Raw genomic sequence first — 20919 nt, 5'->3', positions numbered from 1 at the left:
CAGATAAAAAGTTCCACGTCCTGTTGGTGGTAAGGGTGAGAGTACGGTGGGGAGAACAGGGGAGGCAGTTGAGGGAGTGGCAGGTGGCCAGATGGGGTCCTGTCATTCCTCCTCTGTTTCCAGGAAACCAAGACCAGAAACCAGATAATTCCTCCTGGTACCCAACAGTGGATAGTTCATTCACAAGGGGAAGGATAGTTAATTTTTCAAAGGGAGCTTTTAAATTATAAACCAGACACATTAATTATAACTTTAATATAACAAATGTTATTAAAAGCAGCAATTCAAAACCATAAATCTTTCCAAAGGTGCACAGGGTTATTATAAGGTCAGTTGGCAGTAATGCAGCTATTAACTGGTATGAATGAAATGCTGGGATGTGGAGTCAAGGTGGCCTTGCTAGGCCTTATACTGACTTTGCAAGGGAGGAAGATACCCCCCTTCCTCGCTTCCCCCTCTCCAAGCCCAGAGCCTCTCGGAGCGTGAGTAGAGAAGGTGCAGGTGCACTGTGGCAGGTCTTGCTCATCCTGTGCTTTCTCAGAAGCCTAGAAAGCAGGCCTGGGGGGTTGCTGTACCCTCTGAAGCCAGGCAGGAAGCCACAGATTGGATGCCAGATCCCACACCCCTGCCAGACTGGAGGCTGGCTTCTCAGTCCCCTTCCATCTGGCCCCAGTTGGGGGCTTCAGTGGCGGCAGCTGTGGGGCTTGAGAAGAGGGAGAGTGGGGCCCATCCCCAGCCATTCCCTGCATGGCTCACGCTAGAGAAGCAGGAGGAAGCGGGTGGGCCACATGCAGCAGGTGAGGTCCCGTGTGAAAGGCACTGTAGGAGCTGAGGTTTGAGGCAAGGGGCAGCTGGACCATCTCAGGGACTCCCTGATGCTCACAGGTGGGGAGGGGCTGAGCCTAGCAATGGAAAAACCAGCTCCCCAGGCCCGCTACCCCCACACCACCCCTCTGTTCATCTACCTTCGCCCTGCAGCTGGCAGCCTGTAAAACCCAGCCAAGCTGGAGGCCACAGCAGTGGCTGGCAAGGCCGGTCCCCATCTGGTCCACCCCCTGCCCTAGTGAAGGCACTTCTTTCTACTTTCCAATCACATGAGTCTGTTTCTAAAATCTCTGGAAGCAGCAAAAATGAGGGGTCCCCTCCCCTTCTCACTTTTGGTTTTCCTCCAGATGGGTATGAGTTGTAACGTCAGTTCTAAGAATTCTATTTTTACTCCCACTGACAAAGACTTTCCTTTGAGGGGACTGAATAGCACAAGCCCTTTAAAAGTCCCAACCTGTCCCAAAAAGTGATTGTCAATCTCAGGGCACAGCAGGGGCTAGGGAAGAGGGTGCTGGCGTCCTCTGCCCCTCCCTGCGGGGTCACAGCCGGCTCATGGCCGAAAGGAGGGGGCAGAGGCTGGACTTTCACATTTAGTTGCAGCACACGGCCCCTGAAGAGGGCCGAGGGAGAGCCAAGGGCAGGAACCAGGCTGGCACCAGAGGGGGTGGGAGTGTGGTGTGTGTGTCTGTATATGGTGTGTGTGTGTGTTGTGTACTTCTGGAGGGTGAAAGCACACATGTGATGGGAGCTTCTTTGTGGGTGTGTATGGTTTGGCTTGTGTGTTGTGGGTCGGGGGTGGGAGGCACAGGAGACAGTCCGAAGGTTAGCATGACATGGCTTCATTTCCTCCCACTTCCTCTCCCTGTCCCACAGGTTTTCAAGGCCACTTCCACTCCAGCAAGGCCAGGTGCAGCTCCTTGGCAGCTATGAGGGGCTGTGGCCAGGGAGAGGACAACTTCTGGGACCTGGGAAGCTGACACTCAGAGCCTTTACTCTTAGCCTTGGTCACTGGGCCCTGGGTCGGTGCCTTCTGAGGCAGAGATCCAGCCTCTTCACACCTCAGATCCCGAGAGTCCCAGGGTCTCTGCCTCACAGGCTCTCACAGAGGCAGTCTCCCCCGCTCACCACCCCGGCCAAGGGCAGCAGGGAGTGGCAGGAAAACGGGAGGGAAAAGCTCCGAGACGCGTCCTCTTCTCCACCTTCAGCCATGCTTAAAGTTTCCTGTTCTTATAATGCGATCCCTGGGTCGACTGGCTGCCCATGGGTCCCGTGCGAAGGACATCCAGGAGAGAGACAGCCGTGCGCGTGTAGGTGTGTAAACACACACACCCAAATGGGGGTGGGAGTGAGAGGGACACAGACAAAGACTTGGGCCTCAGAAAAAAGGGTCAGAGAGCCAGGGGGACACAGATTCGGAGTTACAGGTAAACAGTTTGAGGGAGCGTGTGGAGACACCGAGTAACAGCCAGTGGGACCTTAGAGACACAGGCAAAGGGGTCATGAGGCTGAGGAGGCCCGGGAGCAGAATGGGCGCGCAGAGCGGCACAGGCCTCAGGCTGGCAGGCAGGCGGGCGGGAAGGGCCCCTTGCCAGGCACTTGGAGCTGTCGCGCTTTCCTCCCCCACCCCAGCCTGGAGAGAACTGTCTCTCCGTTGGTTTCCTGGCTGCTGGCATCTCCTGGAGCGAGTCAGTAAGGGGTGGTCCCTTCCCACTCCACCAGGTACTGAACCTTGCCCTCGGGCGTGACCCTCCTGGCCAGCACCTGGTACTTCTCCCCACAGGCTAGCCGCCCGGCCGCGCCGAAGTAGTTGGTGATGGATGACTTGAGGTGGGACAGGGACGAGTCGTCCTCACTGATGCTCTCGAAGGTGTGGCTGTCGATGCCTTCATCCAGCCGCTCAGGGCCCGAAGCCGCCTCGGCACTGCTGTCTGAGGGGCAGCGCCCCCCCAGCTCGGCTGCCCGCCGCTTTGCCCGCAGTGGCAGGTACGCTTTGGCCCCCAGCTTCCTCTTGCGGCTGCCCACCGTCCGTCTAGGTCAGCATGGGGAGAGGGAGACGACGGGAACGGGATGGGATCATCCTGACGAGCCCTGTTCCCGTGCACCCCCGGACACCGGACACCGGGCACTGGGCCAGGCCCCGGGGCATGGCGGGGGATGGAGTATGTCCCTAGGTCCTCCCCACAGGCCCGAGGAGGCTCGGGAGGAGGAGAAACCGGCTGCGGGGGAGCAGTGAGCCTGGAATTCCGACGAGCGTGCGCCCCCCACTAAAGCATGCCTGCGGAGGCCCTGCTGGCGCCGCTTGGTCCCTTCCCTGGGCGCTCGTGGACTCGTTGGCAGCTAGGAGTCCAGTGGTGCAGGCGGATGGGAGCGACACACTAACGGGCCTTGTCCCCAGAGCCTGGACTGGAGAAAGGCGGGCGTGTGTGTGCAACACACACACAGGGACAGAAAGAGCTGGTGGAGGGACGGACACACACAAAAGAAGAGGTGCGTGTCCACAGGTGCTTCGGAACAGAAAGCGAGCCCCGAAGAGCTCGGAGAACCAAAGAAACAGGAGGAACCAAATACAAATACAGAGGTGGCACCCCGAGATGCCCGCGGGCGCACAGACGCCAGGACGCCAGTGTCCTGGAACGCAGGTGCAGGAGCCTCCCGCGCCGCTGAGGACCGGCTACAGCCAAACACACTGTAGCCCTGGCCAGGTCCCCAGGTGTTTCTGTCCCCTCTCCCAGACCCCCCACCCTGCACGGTGCCACGTCCCCTGCCATCAGGCTTCTAAATCCATGGCTCTTTTTCTTAGTGACAGAGAAGACAGACCCCAGAGGTAGACAGCCAAGAAGCAGGACACCATGCAGAGACCTGCAAAGCCATGGCCCACAGAGGCCAAGGACCCTAGCATGGAAACTTCCCAGTGACAAGTGTCACATCCCCTGCAGCTGAGGCAGAGCATCCGGAGTGGCCATATGCAGCCCCGTCTGAACACCAGGACTCAAAACCAGATGGTTCCAGACCCAGACTCACGAGTAGAGAGGGCCAGGTCCTCACGCTAGAGGAGGTATGGGGGCGGGGGGGTGGGGCCGGAGCGACTGGGAAGAAGGACGGAGGCCGAGTCCGTCCCGCAGGAACCTCACCTGGAGTCATAGGAGAGGCTGGTGGAGGCCGAGCCGGAGGTGCTGGCGGCATCAGTGGAGTCCACATCTGAGAAGAAGGTCTGGCCTGAGCTGGCACTGAGAGGGAGGAGAGGGTGAGCTGTCCCCCGCCGTGCGTCTGCCTGTCCATCTTCTACCCTGCCAGCCCTCCAAGTCCAAGGAGTCACGGGACACTAGAGAAAGCCTTCCCTCGGCACCATCCCCGGCGGTGACGGAAGCCCTGGTGAGCCTGGCCCCGACACCTGGCTACTCCATAGACCCAAAGGGCCTCCATTTCCAGCCTCTGTTCCCATCTACCAGCCAGGCAGACCCAGGTGAGGAGGTTCAGAGAGGCTGGAGGACTGTGCTGAAGGTGCACAGTTAGTAACCTCTAGGAGGGGGCTGGAACCCAGGTCGGTCTGGCCGAAGCCCTCCTCCTCCAACAGGAAGCACTACATGACTTTTCATCCTTTCGGAACTGAAACGGGGGACTGTGCAGTCAGTCCCTCCCCTGAGGCGCACCAAGCACGAGGGGCTGTGGGAATACACAGGAGCGTCCGCACATCTGGGTAGTGTCCGGGAGGGCTCCCTGGAGGAACGGGAATGTGGGATAACCTAAGCAATTCTGGTATATGAGGGCCGGGAGGAGCAGGAGAGGGGCTGGAGAGGACGGGAGGGCCCAAGCCAGGTGACCTGGCCTTTGACCCTGCTCTGGGGAGCCGTCCCTGGGAGTCCTGGAGCCTTCCCGCAGAAGGAGGGTGTGCCGAGACCGTGAGAATGTGGGAAGGGTGGCAGGTAGCCCAGGCAGGCAGCCTAACACCATTTGGACCCTTTTAACTGGAATGACCCTTGAGGGAGCTTCCATTCCTTGAAAGGCTCTCTGCTTTGCGCCTTCCAGAGCCTTCTTTCATTGCTGAGGGAGGAGGGTCTCACTGCTTGCTTCTACCCCCATGCTTTAAAGTAGCCCTCCGCTGGGTCCCTCGCGGCTACCTTTTTTTAAAAAAGATTTCATTTATTTATTTGACAGAGAGGTAGAGAGCGCAAATAAGCAGAGCGGCAGGCAGAGGGAGAGAGAGAAGCAGGCTCTCTGCTAAGCAGGGAGCCCGATGCGGGGCTTGGCCCCAGGACCCTGGAATCACGACCTGAGCTGAAGGCAGCTGCTTAACCAACTGAGCCACCCAGGTGCCCCACGTGGTTACCTTTTTAAGCTCTGAATTTCATCCAGCGAGAAGTCGAATATGCTGGCCAGGTGGTGGTTGGTGCTCCAGGCTGAGGTAAAGTCGCTCTGTGGACACAGGACGGACGGGAGACGAGTGTCAGTGAGCATCAGAGCCGCCTCCCACAGCACCCTCTCTCCGCCAAGGGTCACACAGGCTCTCTGAGGACTGGGCCTCCCCAGGGTAAGCCTGGCCACCCACTCTTTCGTCCCAGGCTGACCAGGGAGCTGGATCATCCCGGTTCTGGCCCCGACTCTGTCTCTAGCTGACTGCACGACCTTCCCATCTCTGGGCCTCAGTCGCCTGAACTGCTCAAGGTGGACAGAAAGCTGCCATGCTTCCCGGCTCGAGGGGTTGGGACGCACAGCAGAGTGAGAGGCTGCCTACGAGTGCCTTGCACGCCGTCAGGTGGGGGGCCATGTGAGGACCGCTAGTGTCCCTGCTCACGCGGAGGGCTGCGGTGCCGACGCCCAGCCACTAAGGAAGGAGTGCTCTGGGCACCTGTCCCAGGCTGGCCTTGGCCATTGGCTGACGTGTGACATCGGGAGAGTTACTGGCCCTTCTTGGTCCACACTGACCCCACGGGACTGTGGGGGCAAGGACATTACCTCCCCTGCCCCGCCCCCCTTGGCTTCTGGGGAGAACTTGGGAAGATAAGGGAGTGGTCTTGCAGCGCCTGGCCTTTGCAGGGATCTGGCTTCTCCTTTAAGGGATGTGGCTCAGTGTGCTCCCGGGCCCGGGGGCTCAGTTCCCTGCACAGGAATCCCTGATATGGGCTGACCCTGTGTGTGAATGTGGAGAGCAAGAAAACAAGAAACTAACACTGGGAATAGCATCTTCCAGCAAAAACTTTGATCTTTTTCTTCTATAAACTCGCCTTTTCTGCTGCTGGAATTCGTGAGGCAACAAACTGTGGAGACAGAAAGGGGAGAGGGGGGCCGGGTCAGAGCCTGAAGGCCCAGAGGAAGGAGGGACAGGACTGGGGACACAGCAGTGCAGGTGAGGAAAGGCCCTCTTTCCGGACAGTGGGTGTGGGAGGATGTGGGGGGCAGGTACGGTGGGGAGAAAAGAGAGGAGGCTGCTCTGTCCCCGATGCCCAGGACAAGGGGCTCAGCTCGGCCAGGAGAACCAGGGACCCTTTATACACTCTCTCTTCCCCTTCCCTCTCTGCCTAAGCCCTAACCCAGCAAGACTGGGCCCCATGACCTGGCGTGCCCTCCAAGCAAGGCAACGGGGGCCATGGTGGAGGGAGCCCAGGGTGTGGGACCGAGGCCCAGCTCGGTTGCTAACTGGCCCTTTCTGGTGCCTCCAGCAGGGCCTCTCCAGGTGGAGGTCTTCCCTGCTCGCTTGGAGGCCACCGTCCTCTCTGGGCCCACCGCACAGCCCATTGGCTGGGGCTGGAGCTGGGAGGAGCAGAGACCCCAAGCTCAGTCCCCAGGGCACTGACCCAGGCTTGCTCTTTCCTCTCTTACGCAGCTCAGAGGCGCCGCCGCTGCTCTCAGTGGGCACCGGTCCCTTGTCCGGCAGCAGCTTCCCTGGGGGGTTGGGGGGGACACGGATGCGCAGACGGAAGATGCACTTCTTCTTCTTGATCTCCTTCCCGCAGAGGAACCTGGGGGGTGGGCCGGGGAAGGAGAAAGCTCTGGAGTCTGTCGGTCCATCGTCTTCCTGGTCAGGAGGTTCAAGCATTAAAATAACTGGCTCTGCCTCCCCAGGCCTAGAGCTATAGTCCAGGGTTGTCCGTGGAGACGCTGATGCCTCAAGGCCTGTGGGACCAGGGGTCCTGGATGGTGGCTGGGAATGTGGCTGAGGGTTCCTCCCTGTCCTGCCTCTTGCATGTGTATGGTTCCTGCTGCTCTTCTCCCTTTTCTTCTCCTGTGCCTCCACCGGCCCTGAGCTCACCTCCTACAGGAGGGCCTCCTCCAGCCCCCAGCAGAACTGCTATGGCCGAGACACTCGATTCTATGCCATTCTGTTTTCTGTTCTCCCCAAGGAGACTGAAAACACCTCCAGACGCTTCCCTCCTTCCAACACTGGCTGAGCTGCCATGAGCTGCAGAGGTGACTCAGACAGTCCTACCCTCAGGAGACTGTCCATAGGGAGGGGAGGAGACCCCACTCTTTAACACTAGGACTGTGTCTGGGCCCCAAACCACGAGAAGGTGGAAGATAGAGTGGATGATTGCATCTAGAGATGCCTGGAGGGTCTCACAGAAGCAGGGACCATGTGCTATTCCTCACTGGGTCCTCGGCACCTACACAGGGCTGGCCCAGAGTAACACTGCAACAAACAGCCATCCAGGGAACAAATGAGCGAAAGGGATGGAAGAGCCCTCTAGTCAGCAGAAGGGTCGGAGCCAAGGCTCTGAGTGAGAGGGTGGTGGGTTTAGAATGGCCAACACTCAGAATAAATACGGCAAAAGATCAGCGGCAGAAGGCATGGGCAGGATCTGCTCAGGAGAGGCCTTAAATGCCGCGCTCAGGATCCTGGGCACTCCTTGCAGAGGCAACAAGGAATGTGTCAGCTGTGTGCTTTGAGAAGGTCTCAGCAGTCTGGAGGGGAAGACACGGCCGAGGATGAGGTAGGAGGCTGCAGCCCAGAGGGGAGATGATGAACTGATCCTTCCGTGCCTGGCTCAGAACCACAGATGGCTGGAGCAGGAGGGGCCCTCAAAGATCAGGGGTGCACCCTCCACGGAGCCAAGCCCAGGACCCAAACACATCATGATGCTGGAGGGGTCGGGGAGGCATCACAAAGGAGGTGGGGTGCTCCCTGAATCTTAAAGAATGGGTAGGACTCATCTAGTCAAAGAGAAGCGGAGGGAGACCCAGGCTGGAGCAGTTTGAGCAAAGGCCATGAGGCAGGGAGCTGCTTTACACCCAATCCCACTTGTTGGGGGCCCCACGCACTCCCTCCCTTCCCTGCACGCACCGGCTTTTGTAACTGTTCAGCGCATTGAGGAGATGTGGTCCTCGGTCGGTCACAGGGGTGCTGGTGAGCTGAGGAGAGCAGCCAGCAGGAGAATCAGACTCAGTATAGGACCCTTGTCCCCTCCCTCCCCTGGTCTCTGAGTGAGGATCCTGACTTCTTCTAGGATCCTAAATCTTTTCACCTCTCTGAGTTCATTTCTCCATCTGGAAATGCGGAGAGTCAACTCTTGTCCTCGATGGATCAAGAGGTTTTAGAGGTCACCCGGGGGTGGGGTGGGTGCTCAGTCAGTTAAACATCTGCTTTCAGCTCAGGACATGATCCCAGGGTCCTAGGATCCAACCCAACGTCAGGCTCCCTGCTCGGTGGGAGAGTCCGCTTCTCCTTTGCTCTCTACCCTCCCCCACATTTGCTCTTTCTCTCTTGCACATGCATGCTCTAATAAATAAGTAAAATCTTAAAAAAAAAAAAAAAAGGTTTAAGAATGTCCATGCCCTTGACCCCGTCATGGCACACCATGGGCTCTATCATAGAAATGGAACGTGAAATACAAATGAAGCTTTAAGTACAAAAACCTTCCCTGCTGCATCAGTCCTATGACCGGCAAGTATGCGAAGTGAGGAAGAGGTTACTTGCCCAACCAGAAGGAACACAGTGAGTAAACCATAGCGGAAACCAAAGGAGCCATTAAAAATGTTGACGAAAACTCTTTTAGAATATGGAAAAGTATTTATGATGTAATGTAAACTGAAAAAGTGATTTAAAATTTTATCTACTATATCATGTAAGCCAAGGAAAAGCAGACATAGATGAAAGGATGGGAGACGTCAGTAGCAGTTGCTTTTGTGCGGTGTGATGGGGGCATATGGGTGGCTTTTTTTTTTTAAGTGGGCTCCACACCCACCACGGAGCCCAACATGGGGCCCAAACTCAAGTCCCTTGGGTGGCTCAGTGGGTTAAAGCCTCTGCCTTTAGCTCAGGTCATGATCTCAGGATCCTAGGATCGAACCCCGCATCGGGCTCTCTGCTCCGCAGGGAGCCTGTTTCCCTCTCTCTCTCTTCCTGCCTCTCTGCCTACTTGTGATCTCTGTCTGTCAAATAAATAACTCAAATCTTTAAAGTCTATTTCCTTATACTTTTTAGCACTTAACAATTTTTCTACCAGGAATATTTTATAAATCAGAAAAAAGTTATTTAAAAAGTTGTTAAAAATATTAGCTCTACCTATTTTTAAGGCTATTTTAAGATACAATATGTATCTTTTTAAAAAGATTTATTTATCTGTCTTAAAGAGAGAGAAGGTGTGCACACACACACACACACACACCGGGTGGAGGAAGGGCAGGGGAGAATGTGAAACAGACTCCCTGCCAAGCACAGAGCCTGATGTGGGGCTTGTTCCCATGACCCCGAGATCACGACCTGAGACAAAACCAAGGATTAGCTGCTCAACTGACTGTGCCACCCAGATGCCCCAACAATATCTATGTCTTATAAATTATCAGATACTTTATAAATGAAGATGTCATTACATGAAAAGCTTCTGCAAAGCATAAAGGTCATTTTTTTTTTTTTTTTTTTTTTTTTTTTTGTAAATTCCTGTCTTAGCAAAGAGAGATTTGGGGCACTCAGTAGAGAAGATACCTCACTCTGGATTGGTGGGAAGGACTCTAAGGTGGTTGTTAGGGAAAAGGGGGCATGGCCCACCATGGGAGAGCTTGGTTCCAGTCCTGGCTCAGCTCCAAAGTGGCGCTGGCCACCAGCAAGTAAGTCTCCACCTCTGATTTCCTGAAAGCCTCTGGTTTGTTGCTTTGCTCCCTGGGTCCCAGGCCCCATGGGACGACTTCTGCTATGCAGAGTGAGACCAGCAGGGGGCAGGCCCATTTCACTTTCCATTGTAACCAGGTACCTGGAGCAGGTCAAACACCTCCGTAGAGAGCCCTGCTCCGGCCAGATCCATCCCTAGCTCCCTGCTGCTGAGTCAGTGAGACCCCAACCCACCCGCTGGCAAAGCCTGGGCCAGGAAGCCCCTTGCAGGGCACGGGCTCAGAGGCTTGGACTCAAGGACATAGCAGCTAAGAGGCACTGGTTCTTTGCCACAGCCCACAGCCCTCACAGACAGGCGGTGCTGCTGAAGAGCGAGCCCTCAGCTCCCCAGATCCCTGTCTGGTCCTGGGCAAACCGCTCCCCTCTTGGGAGCTTGGGAAGCCCACTGGGGAGTGTCCTCCCGCCACTCTGCCGTCCCACGGTCCTGCGTACCTTGCCGAGCTGCAGGAGCTCCCAGTGGTGGTTGACAAAGGCCAGAATCTCCTCAAAGTCAAAGTACTTCTTCTTGCTCTGCACCCCCAGGTTGTAGAGGGCCAGGTGAACCACATCCACCCTGGGCAAGGGGGCGAGTAGGTGGGGCTGGGGTGAGGGGGTAGCCTGCCCAGCCAGGGCTGGGACCTCCTGTGTCTGGGCAGAAGGGCGGGGGCAAGGCTGGGAGCTGGTGGCTGGAAATGAAATTGTTCCCAGAGGGAAGCGGGAGTGGAGCAGCTGGGAGGGGATGTGGGGGGCCGGGTCAAGCCCCACCCTCTCACCATCGAAGGGGCAGCCGCTCGATGTACTCCGGGCCCTGGTTACACACGGAGCAGAAGAACAGGTAGAACCTGGGGGCGGGCGGAGAAGGGCCTGTGGTGGGAGGGGCTGACACCCTACTGTAGCCCAGACCCTCGCCCTGCACTCGCCTCCTGCCTTCCCACTGGCAGCGCCGTCCTTGTCCCAAAGGCTAGTGGCCCTACAGCGGATGGGGGTTAGGATGGGACAGGACAAAGACCAAGAAATACTTCCCCACCCCTCCTTCCCCCATGTTATCCTGGAGTGCGGCTAAGTTGGCAGCGAGATGGGCTAGGTTGGGCTGCAGCGGGGACCCTCTTCCCCTCTGAGACATGCATGCACACAATCACAAACACGACACACTAACCGAGACACACAATATCTGGGGCAACACACAGAAGCATTCTGTTAGCTTAGCCCCATTTATCAGAAGCCAGATCAGTCATCCACCTCCCAGTCGCGCCTCCAGTAGCCAAGGTAGGAGTGGGACGGGGCTGCCTCTCTCCTTCTTCCCCAGACACCGCAGGAGACTGGGGCTTAGGGAAGGTGGGACTTTGTCTAAGGTTCCCCCACAAGTCGGTGGCCTCTGGGGCTGCGGCCCCGCACGTTCCTCTGCTGAGAAGGCCTCCTTCACCCCAAGCTGCCTCTCCTAGACAGAGGCCCACCCTCCGAGAACCCCGTGGGCGCAGGGCGGGGCAGGCAAGCTGGAAGAGGCGCTGCCCCCTGCTGCTCTCCCGCCCACTCCCCCCATGACCCCGCCCCAGGCTGAGCCGGGCCAGCCGAGCACCTACCGGTCTCCGAACATCATGGGCTCGTTGAGGCACTGGGTGCAGGCCTCGTGGAACCACTGCCGGCACCGGTGGCACTGCAGCATGCGCAGGTACCATCTGGAGAGCCAGAGGGGCCGGGGTCAGCCAGGCCCGCGCTCCCAGCCAGCCAGCAGCCTCAGCCGCCCCGCCCTGCACCAGCGCGCGCTCCGCCCCGGGCAAAAGGAAGAGAACTCACAGTTACCGAGCATGGAGCCTGCGCCGGGGGGCGGTCCGGGCATACGCTCCATCGGTTCATCGTGCCGTCTGGTAAAAGACGGGCCTCTGCCCTAATTTTACGCGGGACTCTGAACTTAAACGGCTTGCTCAGGTCACTCGGGACGAGAGTGGGGTACGGCGACTCAAATCCTGGCTCCCTCCCTTCAAAACCTGCGCTCCTCATGCCGCACCAGGGCCCCATCTCTGGACTGCACCGCACAGACCACTTCTCAAACACCACGAAATGGAAGGGAGCCTGATAGCTCCTGTAAGCTCCAAGGGCAGCACCGTGTCTGGCTTTTCTTACTCAGTCCTCCGTCTACCCTATCATGGCCATCCAAAGACGACTCACTGAGCGTGAAGGAAGAGCAGAGTGGCACTCCCTTAATGACAAATGATGCTTTGTTTGCAGCTTGCCAGGTGAGGTCCCTGGACTGCGTGCACCTGGGGTCTGGGTTAAACTATGAAGATCCCTTGGTCCCCTCGAGACCTGCTCAGTGTTTCAGGGAACCCCTGGGAGATGCATTTTTAACAATCTCCCTGAGTGGCTCTGCGGGGTAAGCACTGAGAGCCACTGTCTCAATTCTGTAAAGGTCTCTTTGAGCATTTCTCCCTTTTATCCCAAAGACCTTCCCACACCCAGGGAAGTTGACACCAAGTTTGTTAACCCCAGTTGGGAGATGACGCACTTCAAGTGACTTGCCCAAATTACCCAGCAAGGTTGGATAAACTCAGCCTCTAGGACCCCTACTACTTGTCAACAGAGCTTGAGGCTAAGAATCAGGACTTGGATGCATCCTGTGGGCTGTGTCCTGAGGGCACAGACCCCATCTCTCCCTTCTGTGGTTCCTGCCACAGTGTCTGGTGCAGTGAGTCCAGAGGAGTGGGCTCAGTCACCCATGGCTACGTGGACCCTGCCCGGTCAGAAAGAATCAAAGACCCCTGCCCTATAGTAGGGACAAGAATCCCCTCCACAGCAGGCCTGACACATGACCCCCACCTCCTGCTTGCACACTTCCAAAGGAAAATACCTCAATATCTCACCAGCAGCCTGTCTCATTGACTCTGACAATGGAAAGGTTTATCCCCAATTCCGTGCCCCAGCAGTAACAGCTCACGTGTATTAAGTGCTGACCAAGTGCGAGGCACCGGGTGAGACTTTATGTGAATTATCTAATCGCTACTCTGCTCACAATCCCATGTAACGGGAACACTACGATGAGAATTGGGCCCAGGGGCTGCGCACAGCTCCAAGGGGCTGGGAAGATGTGGACACTCTCAAAACCCCTTACCCTTTCCGGGAGGCGCCGTCTGAGTGCGAGCCTGGCCACCTAGAGCCCCGCCTCCGGGCCCCACCCGGAGGCCTTAGCTCCGCCCCCACCGCACGACCCCGCCCCTCTGGGGCCCCGCCCCTGCCACAGGTCCCCACCCCTCACCCCGCCCCTGGGGGGGGGAAGACCCCGCCCCCGCAGCCTTACTCTCCCGGCCCGCCGCAGTAACAGTAACACTGCTGCTGGTTGGTACGGTGGGGCGAGTCCCATTCGAGCTCCTCGAGCTGGTAGGACAGCACCATCTTCACGGCTTGCAGCGTCCTGGCGATGGCGCCCTTCTTCAGCGCGCCGCCTTTCTGCAGGGAGATTAGGGTCTGAGTCAGCCTTGGGGGTCCCAGCAGGGGGCTGGTGGCTGGCGGCGCGGGGCGGCCACACGAGTCTGCACGCTGCGGCTAGCAAGGGACATGCTGACCCGCGGACCCGCAGGTATTCCAGCGTAGTGAGAAACGCAAGAAGTTTTTCCTCATCAATCCCAAATCTGTTTATCCTCTCTCCATCCCGAGGCTCTCCTAGTAACAGCATTTTAGGTAACAATATAGGTAACGATAATAACATATGTATGGGGGGGGTGGACAACATTGGTGTTGTCTTTTGATAGAAACACCATTTATTGGGGGTTTCCTACCCCTGGCACCAAACCCAGATCCATTTTACCATCTGTTGAGGCTCAGGGGGGTTAAAGAACCTGGCCAAGGGCTCATGACTTGCTGGTCAGCAGCGGCAGCGCTGTCTGCCTCCAAATCCCAGGCTCCATGACCTAGAGCCCAGGGCGTGTAGGCTTCTGGATGAAGTGGGGAAAGGCAGGGAGTGCGAGGAAGGAGTGCTCACCCGCACAGCCAGTGCGAAGATGCAGCGTCGGCAGAACCAAGGTGTGAGCAGGGGTCGATCCGCACTGCCCGCTCGAGGGATGTGGCACTGCTGGTGGTACCCTGCAGCAGTGGGGGGGGCGGTGAGTGCCTGCAGGGAAGCAGCAGCCCCCAGGCCAGTCGACCCAAAGGCCACGGGGCTGGGGAGGGCGCAGCAAGTCCGAGCAGCTGGGTGCCTGCCCGCTGCCAGGGGATCGGCCGGCGATCTTCACCAAGGCAGGCAAGCCCGTCCAAGCAGGCAACTCAAAGACAGCCTGGGCCCCGGTGGGGGAGACACCACAGTCTGGCTTCAGCCTCTGTGTCCCATCTCTCCACCCATTCTCTCTACTTGGGTTAGGGGGAGCTCCAACCTGCACACCTTGTCTTACTTTCCAGAAGCCCCAGCTCTTCCCAAGGGTCACCTCCCCAGGCCCTCATTCCCAGGACCAGCTCCCTGTCACTCCGGAGCTCCAACAGAAACAGGAAGCCCGCTGAGATCCCAAAAGTGAGGCATGCCCATTTGGCCAGCAGGGGGTGGGGAACCTCAGGCCAGGGCCTCCTCTGTGCCCTGCTCACCACACTCACCCAGGCCACACTTCCCACAGATGAGGATCTCATTGAGTGGCCCTGATGTCTTCCCCAGACAGATGTTGCACTTGGGCTCCTCCCCCGGAACGCCAGCTGAAAGGGAGAGAGAGAGGCCCTCCTGGGTCAGGTCTGGCTCAAGGGAATTAGGAGAGTTAAAAAATTTACCATCTAGGTACTAAGCCTCTACTCAGTGTGGGACCTGGCACTGGGCCCGTGGGCCCACTCACTGAATCGCCCCAACCACTCGGAGCAGCCTGGTATCATTAGCCCATTCTAAAGACGGAAATTGAGGCTCAGAGTGGTTAGTGGTTAAGTTCCAGAAGTTAAATAGGAGAGGAGGAATTCGAACCCATGACTGTTTGACATCAAATCCTTTGTTCTTTCTGACCATATCATGCTTCCTCTTCTGCCTAATTTAGTTTTTTATGTTAACAATAGATTATAATGAAACTCGATGCTCTTAACAATAAAAAACTCATAGCCAATCTTGTTTTGACTATATTCCTGTCTACTTTTTCCTCTTGTATTATTTTGAATCAATTCCCAGATACCTAACCATTTTCTGAAAATATTTCTGTATGTAATTCTGGAAGATCAGGATACTCTTTAAAAAAAAAAATGCAACATAACTACAGTGCCTTTATTGCACCTAAAAATTAAAAACAATTTAATATTAACCAACAAGTTCAATTAGTGTTCGTATTTCCAACTCTTTCTTGAATAAAAATGTCATAACAATTTTAAGTATGTTCAACTGCTTTTATGGACAAGTTCTTTCTAATCTCTCTCTTTTTTCCCTTACTTTTGGTTACTGTTGAAGAATAATGTGTGTTTATGTGTGAAAGGTTTGATATATATTAATACATTCTGATACATGTTTCTGTCTTGTCCCCCTGGCAGACTCAAAGTTTTAGAAGGGAAGAAATGGTATCTGCTCATCACTAAGTCCCCAGGACCTTCTACTTTGTGTTGCACATAATGTGTACAAGACACGTTTGTTGAATACATGGTTTCTTGACTCTTATTCCTGAACGTGCCACTGCGGGTCGCAGTGAACCCGCACCGGCTCAGGGAAGTGAGCTGCTGATGTAAGCCAGTAAAGTAGTAAGCTTGATTAGGTAATCAATAACTCTGGCTTACTCAGCCTTGTGCTCTCATCTTAGGTGATGCTAGAGGGACACTGTCCTGCCTGTGGGGCACAGTTATCTGGCCGGGGAGACAAGCTGTTCCCCAGGTGAGCACTATTAGCCTGTCCAGGGTCCCCAGCACCAGTGTCTTTCTTCCCCTGCTGGCTCCCTACGCCTTCACTGGGAGGGTGGCTCAAGAGAAAAGCTCCCCATGGCTTTAGGCCTTTGTAGAAGAAACTGAGAGTGACGGGGGGCTTGGAGAAGAGTCTCCACGTCAGCATCAGCCACGACACCTTGGAGACAGGGATGGTTTGGAACCTCTATGACCCGGCTGGGTTCTGTAGTCTCTACTTGGCAGGCTCCTTGAAGTCCTATCTTACAGTAACAAATTCTTCCAGAAGTGCCACCCTGGAACTCAGCAGTGCTAAGCTAAGCGCTACACTTGGGGTCTCATGTCACCAGCCTGTGAGGCCACTAATGTCTTCACCTCCTTTCTTCGGGGGAAGAAACGGAGGCTCAGAGAAGTGGCGTCACTCGCCCAAGGACGTGCAGCTAGCGAGCGGCAGAGCTGAAACTCGGTCTGAGGTCTCCTGAGCCTACACCTGGAGCTCCGTGTTGGAAGTGTAGGAGTGTTGGGACTGCTGAGTGGCGTCTGTCATGGCTGTGGGAAGGGAGAATGGTGGCCAGAGTGGGAAAATGTCAGCTCTCTGCATGCAGGGATGGCACTCAACCCAGCTCCCTTTCGAAGGCGGTCCAGCTCTGTCCAAGCATGTCTGTCTCCACAATGCCTGCTCCATCTCTGCTTTCTTGGCTTCCCCCCAAGACTAGGGCTGCCTCTACTAGTTTCCTTCACATGTGGACAGGACACACCGTGCTCACATCTAGAGGCGCCAGTTTTGATTGCCTGGGCCCCTCCCCCAAGTTCCTAGCCCCAGCCTGACCCTCAGCTTTGTGCAGTTGGGGATGACGTGCCATCCCAGCTCTCTCAGCACCTCCCCAAGCCTCGTTCTCCACCTGCCTGCCTCCCTCGTGACGTGGGAGTGATCAAGGGCGTGATGGATGTCAGAAGTGCCTTTCCATGTAAACACACAACTAGCCATCCTCTCTGCTTGGGTGGGCTTCTTGGGGGATGGAGGTCCATGGACAAGGCCAGACACAAGCAGTACAAGAGAGAAGGAGAGAAGGAAAAAAAAAAATCCAGCGGAGGAGGAGAGAGGGCCAGGGAAGAGGCCAGGGTGCCTGAGCTCTTAGGAGTACTCACCATGCTGTATGTCCTTCCACAGGACCCAGTATTTGGAATTATCTTCAAAAGTCACAAGGCAGCTCTGCTTAGAACTGCTGACCTGGGGCATGAACAGGGAGGGGCAATGTGAGAAAGTGGCTAGGGAAAAGCCACTGGGACACGGTCTTCCACTCCCTTTTTTGTCCCCACAGGATAGGGGGATTATACCTGCTCCCTGTGCCCCAGAAAGCAGAGCTAGGCTGGAAGGGGAGGGAGGACAGCAGTTCCAGAGGTAACTCGCGCCAGCTCCCGGGGCCACAGTCAAGGTCTGGGGGACCACATCCTGGTGGGAATGCAGATGGCAGCAAGGCCAGGTGGTCATCTGAGATCCCTTCCAACCTGATGATGTTTTGCTCTATACGCACACAGAGCTCTCCTCTAAAGACCTGGTTGGGTGACATTGGCCCTAAAGATGGCACCTGCAAAAGCAGGTTCTGGGTCCTTCCAGGGTCATCTTTTGAGCAGGAAGGGCATGAAGGGGGGCCTAGGCCAGAGACTACACCTGGAATCTGGGACCAGGGAGGAGAGGTTTACCCTCTTGATCTTCCCGAGGTAATACAGCCCATCGGTCCAGCGGCACAGCACATACTGGCCCTCTGTCAGCTTGGACATCAGGTCTTTGACGTTGTTCTTGGCTTTTGCAAGGGCCCCCTTGTTGGGGAGGTGGGTAGTGGCACCATAGGAGTCCCGAGGCCCTGGGTCCAGAGAGCGATTCTCCATCGGCTTCCCCTGACACTGGAAAAGAAAGAGGAGAGGATGTCTATTCCTCGCTCTCCTGCTTCAGCCGTCCATCCGGGGAGGGAAGGAGACTACCACTTCCACAACCTATGGTCCTGCGTGCCAAGTACTTCTATCATCTCATGGGATCCTCCTGACAGTCCTGTGAGGGAGACTTTATTATTCCCATTCTACGGACAGAGAAACTGAGGTTTGGCAAGGGAAAGTGGCCTGTGGGGCAGAGGCCAAGCCAAAGCTCATAATCAGGTGGGCCGATTTTTTTTTTTTAAGATTTTATTTATTTATTTATTTGACAGAGATCACAAGCAGGCAGAGAGGCAGGCAGAGAGAGAGGGGGAAGCAGGCTCCCTGCCGAGCACAGAGAGCCCGATGAGGGGCTCGATGCGGGGCTCGATCCCAGGACCCTGAGATCATGACCTGAGCCGAAGGCAGAGGCTTTAACCCACTGAGCCACTCAGGCGCCCCAAGTGGGCTGATTCTAAACCCTGCCTCTCTTCCCACCCATACCATGCTGCCTTCTAAAGATAAAGAATCTCTCAACCAACCATAGAGCAGTCTCCATGAACTCCCAGGCTTAGAAGCCTGAAGATTTATCCCTTAAGCAAACATGTTCTCAGAGTGGAGGGCCTTTTCCAGGGGAGCAGCGAGAAGACATTGCTGCTAACCAACCCCTGCCCCCGCCCCCCCGCAGCCCAACCCCTGCCCTGAGATCTGGCCAGAGGAAGCTCACCTAGGAAGGAAAACTCCTAGGTGACTTGTGACGGGGTATAGATGGTCCACCTGTGTCTTCATAATCCCCCGTTCTGCTCTCAATTATGCGGTGATTTAATGGAAACCAGTCCTAGGACATTTAAACTCCCTCTGTTTCTACTCAGATGCAAATGTGCTGCCAGCAGGTAGAGCAACACAAGCCACCCTCCCAGCACCTGTCTCTCTCACCACCCTATAGAACACACTTCTGCCCCACTGCTCTGTTCTTCCTGCTAATGGGACCACTAATGGGGACCCCCAAACCCCTGAGCGCCTTTAGACTTTTCCAACCAGTGAGTTGCCACAGTTGGCCAACTTCAAGCCCAGTGGATTTCTGGCATCTGGCCCCTCTTTTCCATGTCCCTGTCCTCGTCTGAGTTAGGCCTCTCTTTTGCTTGGGCCATTCACTCATCCCATAACTATTTCCCAAGCTTTGTGCTCACTTATGCAGGGTGTGGGATGGGGAATGAGACCACCAGCACGCACTGCACGTCACTCCCTGCTTTCCTGTCTTCCCACCAGACTCTTCCACACGGCCACCAATTCTTACTTCTCCCCTCCAGAAACCTTCTGTGGCTCCCCAGTGTCTTCACAGGCTTTGGCCCCCTCCTCCCCTCTCTGGGTTCCCCTGGCTCTATGCCCCTCCACACACTCTCCACTGAGCCCAGAGGAACACAGCCTTGCTCTGTTCCCTGCACCTCCCACCCTGGTCCCCTCCTCCCCGCTGTCGCAGGGGGGCACCTGGTGTTTGTAGACAGGGAGAGAAGAGTCCTGTGTGTTTTGCTGTGTCAGTGCGTGTGGACTTCTGTGAGATTGTGTTTCACGATGTCTGCGGCCGTGTGTCAGTGGGTACATGAAATTAAATACATGTGTGTGCCTGTCAGGGGCCCTGGGGCAGGCAGGGCACTGCTGAGGTCTAGGCTCCCCAGACGACACTGTGGCCACGTTCCCCTCCACCCCACACCCCCATTCTGCCCTTTTCTGGACGGCAGAGCAGTGCAGGCATTGGGCGAGGTAATTGCACCGAATCCCAGCCTTCTCCCTGCCACCTGGCTCTCAGGCGCTGCGAAGTCCCCGCCCGCCGGGCCTCAGCCCGGGACCCGGCAGGTTCACAAACTGACACTTCCTCCCCCGCTGCACCGTTGGGAGCCGGCCCGGTCGCCGCGCCCCCACTGGCCGGGCGGGGGCCCCCGGGTGGCTGCCCCCTCCCAGCGCCTCCATCCTCCCGGAGCGGGCCCCCGCGGGCTGTGATTGGTTGATTCAAACCCATCTGCAAAGAAATGCCTGTTTGCGGGTTCCCGTCGGCGTCCAGTTCAAATCCGCGGCACCCGGAGCGCGGGGCCGGGCGGGGGCAGGAAGCGAGGATGATTCATGCGCCGGGGCCTCTCCCAGGGCGGCCGTTGGCTTTTTTAAAAAGGGTGTTCGGGGGGGGGGGGGACTTGCAGAGGTACCCCCCTCGTGTTCAAGCGCTCCTCTCTTCGGTTGCTCCGATGCCAAGCCTCCCTGTCCCAGTCCTGCAGCAGCCTGACTTCGGACGTGAGCAAAATCCCAAACGCCCCTGTCGGTCTCCACCCCCGCCGCCACCACCACCCCCCGCACCCGAACGGGAAAAGTCAAGATTTGGGGCCAGGGAGCAGCGACCTGTCACCCCTGCCCCCCCGCCCCCAAAGGCTCGGGGACCCGGACGGAGCTCCCCCGGCCCCGCAGACGCCGCTTACCCCCGTTCCAGCCCCAGGCATGCAGTTCCCCGGGACCCCAAACTCCCCGCCCCCCTACCCCCCACCGCCGCCTCCCGAGGCGCTCGGTTCGCCCAAGTCCGGGGAGACTTTGCAAAGAGGGACGTGTGCCGGGAGCAAAGCGTCTGGCGGGGAGTCCCCGCTGAACTTACCGCGAGCCTGCGTGTCGGCCGGTCCCACTTGGAGTCTGGCCACCAGGCGCATCGGCGGAGGCGGCTGCGCGCGGCCCGCGGCTGCCCGGCCGAGTGTCCGCCCGTGGGGCCGGGGTCGGGGTCTCGGCGGGGGCGGGGCGGGGCGGGGGCGCCGCGGGGAGGTGGGGGGAGGCGGGGGAGGGAGGGGCCGGGGCGCTCAGGAAGGGGCCCCCCGGGCGCGGGGCGCCATCTTTTTCGCGTTTTCCCGCGAATTATTGACGTCCCGCTTATGTAATTAGCGGGGGCCGCGGCGGCCTCGCCATTGGAGCCTGCGGCCGCGGGGCCCCGCAGCGCCGCCCGCCCGCGCCCGCGCCCGCCCCCGCGCGTCCCCACCCCCCCGCCCCCCGCGCGCGCATCCCCGCCGCCCTGCGCGCCAGGCGCAGGCACGCGGCGAGACAGCACGGGGACGCGGAGCCCGCCGAGACCCGGCCACGCCGCGGGCACACGCGGAAGCACCGCCGCGCGCCGCCGGAGGAAACGCTGCAGGCTGTGCGCGGGGCGCAGACCTCCCGCAGGCCGGGACGCGCTGCGGAGAGGTGCGGACCGGGAGGTGCGGACGCACACACACTGAGTGCGCGCGGAGCCGCGACCCCGGGGCGGCCAGACTGGGCTC

The 20919-nt window shown here is 57.6% G+C and overlaps 1 protein-coding gene across 2 annotated transcripts; it reads right to left on the bottom strand.

The window, feature by feature from the left end:
• Positions 1 to 256: 256 nt before the first annotated feature.
• PHF19 (PHD finger protein 19) lies at positions 257 to 20622 on the bottom strand. 2 transcript variants are annotated; one of them, XM_046023614.1, is made up of 15 exons: positions 20268 to 20622; positions 17426 to 17626; positions 16871 to 16952; positions 14480 to 14575; positions 13878 to 13978; positions 13197 to 13345; positions 11485 to 11580; positions 10678 to 10746; positions 10358 to 10478; positions 8102 to 8169; positions 6618 to 6782; positions 5993 to 6080; positions 5153 to 5238; positions 3957 to 4052; positions 257 to 2854 (listed from the first exon to the last, which is right to left on the bottom strand). In XM_046023614.1, exons 2-15 carry the CDS (start codon positions 17609 to 17611, stop codon positions 2512 to 2514), a joined length of 1746 nt encoding a protein of 581 aa, XP_045879570.1. In that variant the 5' UTR covers positions 17612 to 17626; positions 20268 to 20622; the 3' UTR covers positions 257 to 2511. The 2 variants fall into 2 exon arrangements, with proteins under 2 accessions (XP_045879570.1, XP_045879571.1); XM_046023615.1 differs by lacking the exons at positions 257 to 2854; positions 3957 to 4052 and adding an exon at positions 4117 to 4542 and having other exon boundaries at positions 20268 to 20397.
• Positions 20623 to 20919: the final 297 nt, after the last annotated feature.

This window comes from Meles meles, chromosome 11, assembly GCF_922984935.1.
Source record: "Meles meles chromosome 11, mMelMel3.1 paternal haplotype, whole genome shotgun sequence".
NCBI lineage: Eukaryota > Metazoa > Chordata > Mammalia > Carnivora > Mustelidae > Meles > Meles meles.
Note: the sequence above shows the minus strand (reverse complement) of the source record. Positions and strands in the feature narration are given on the sequence as shown.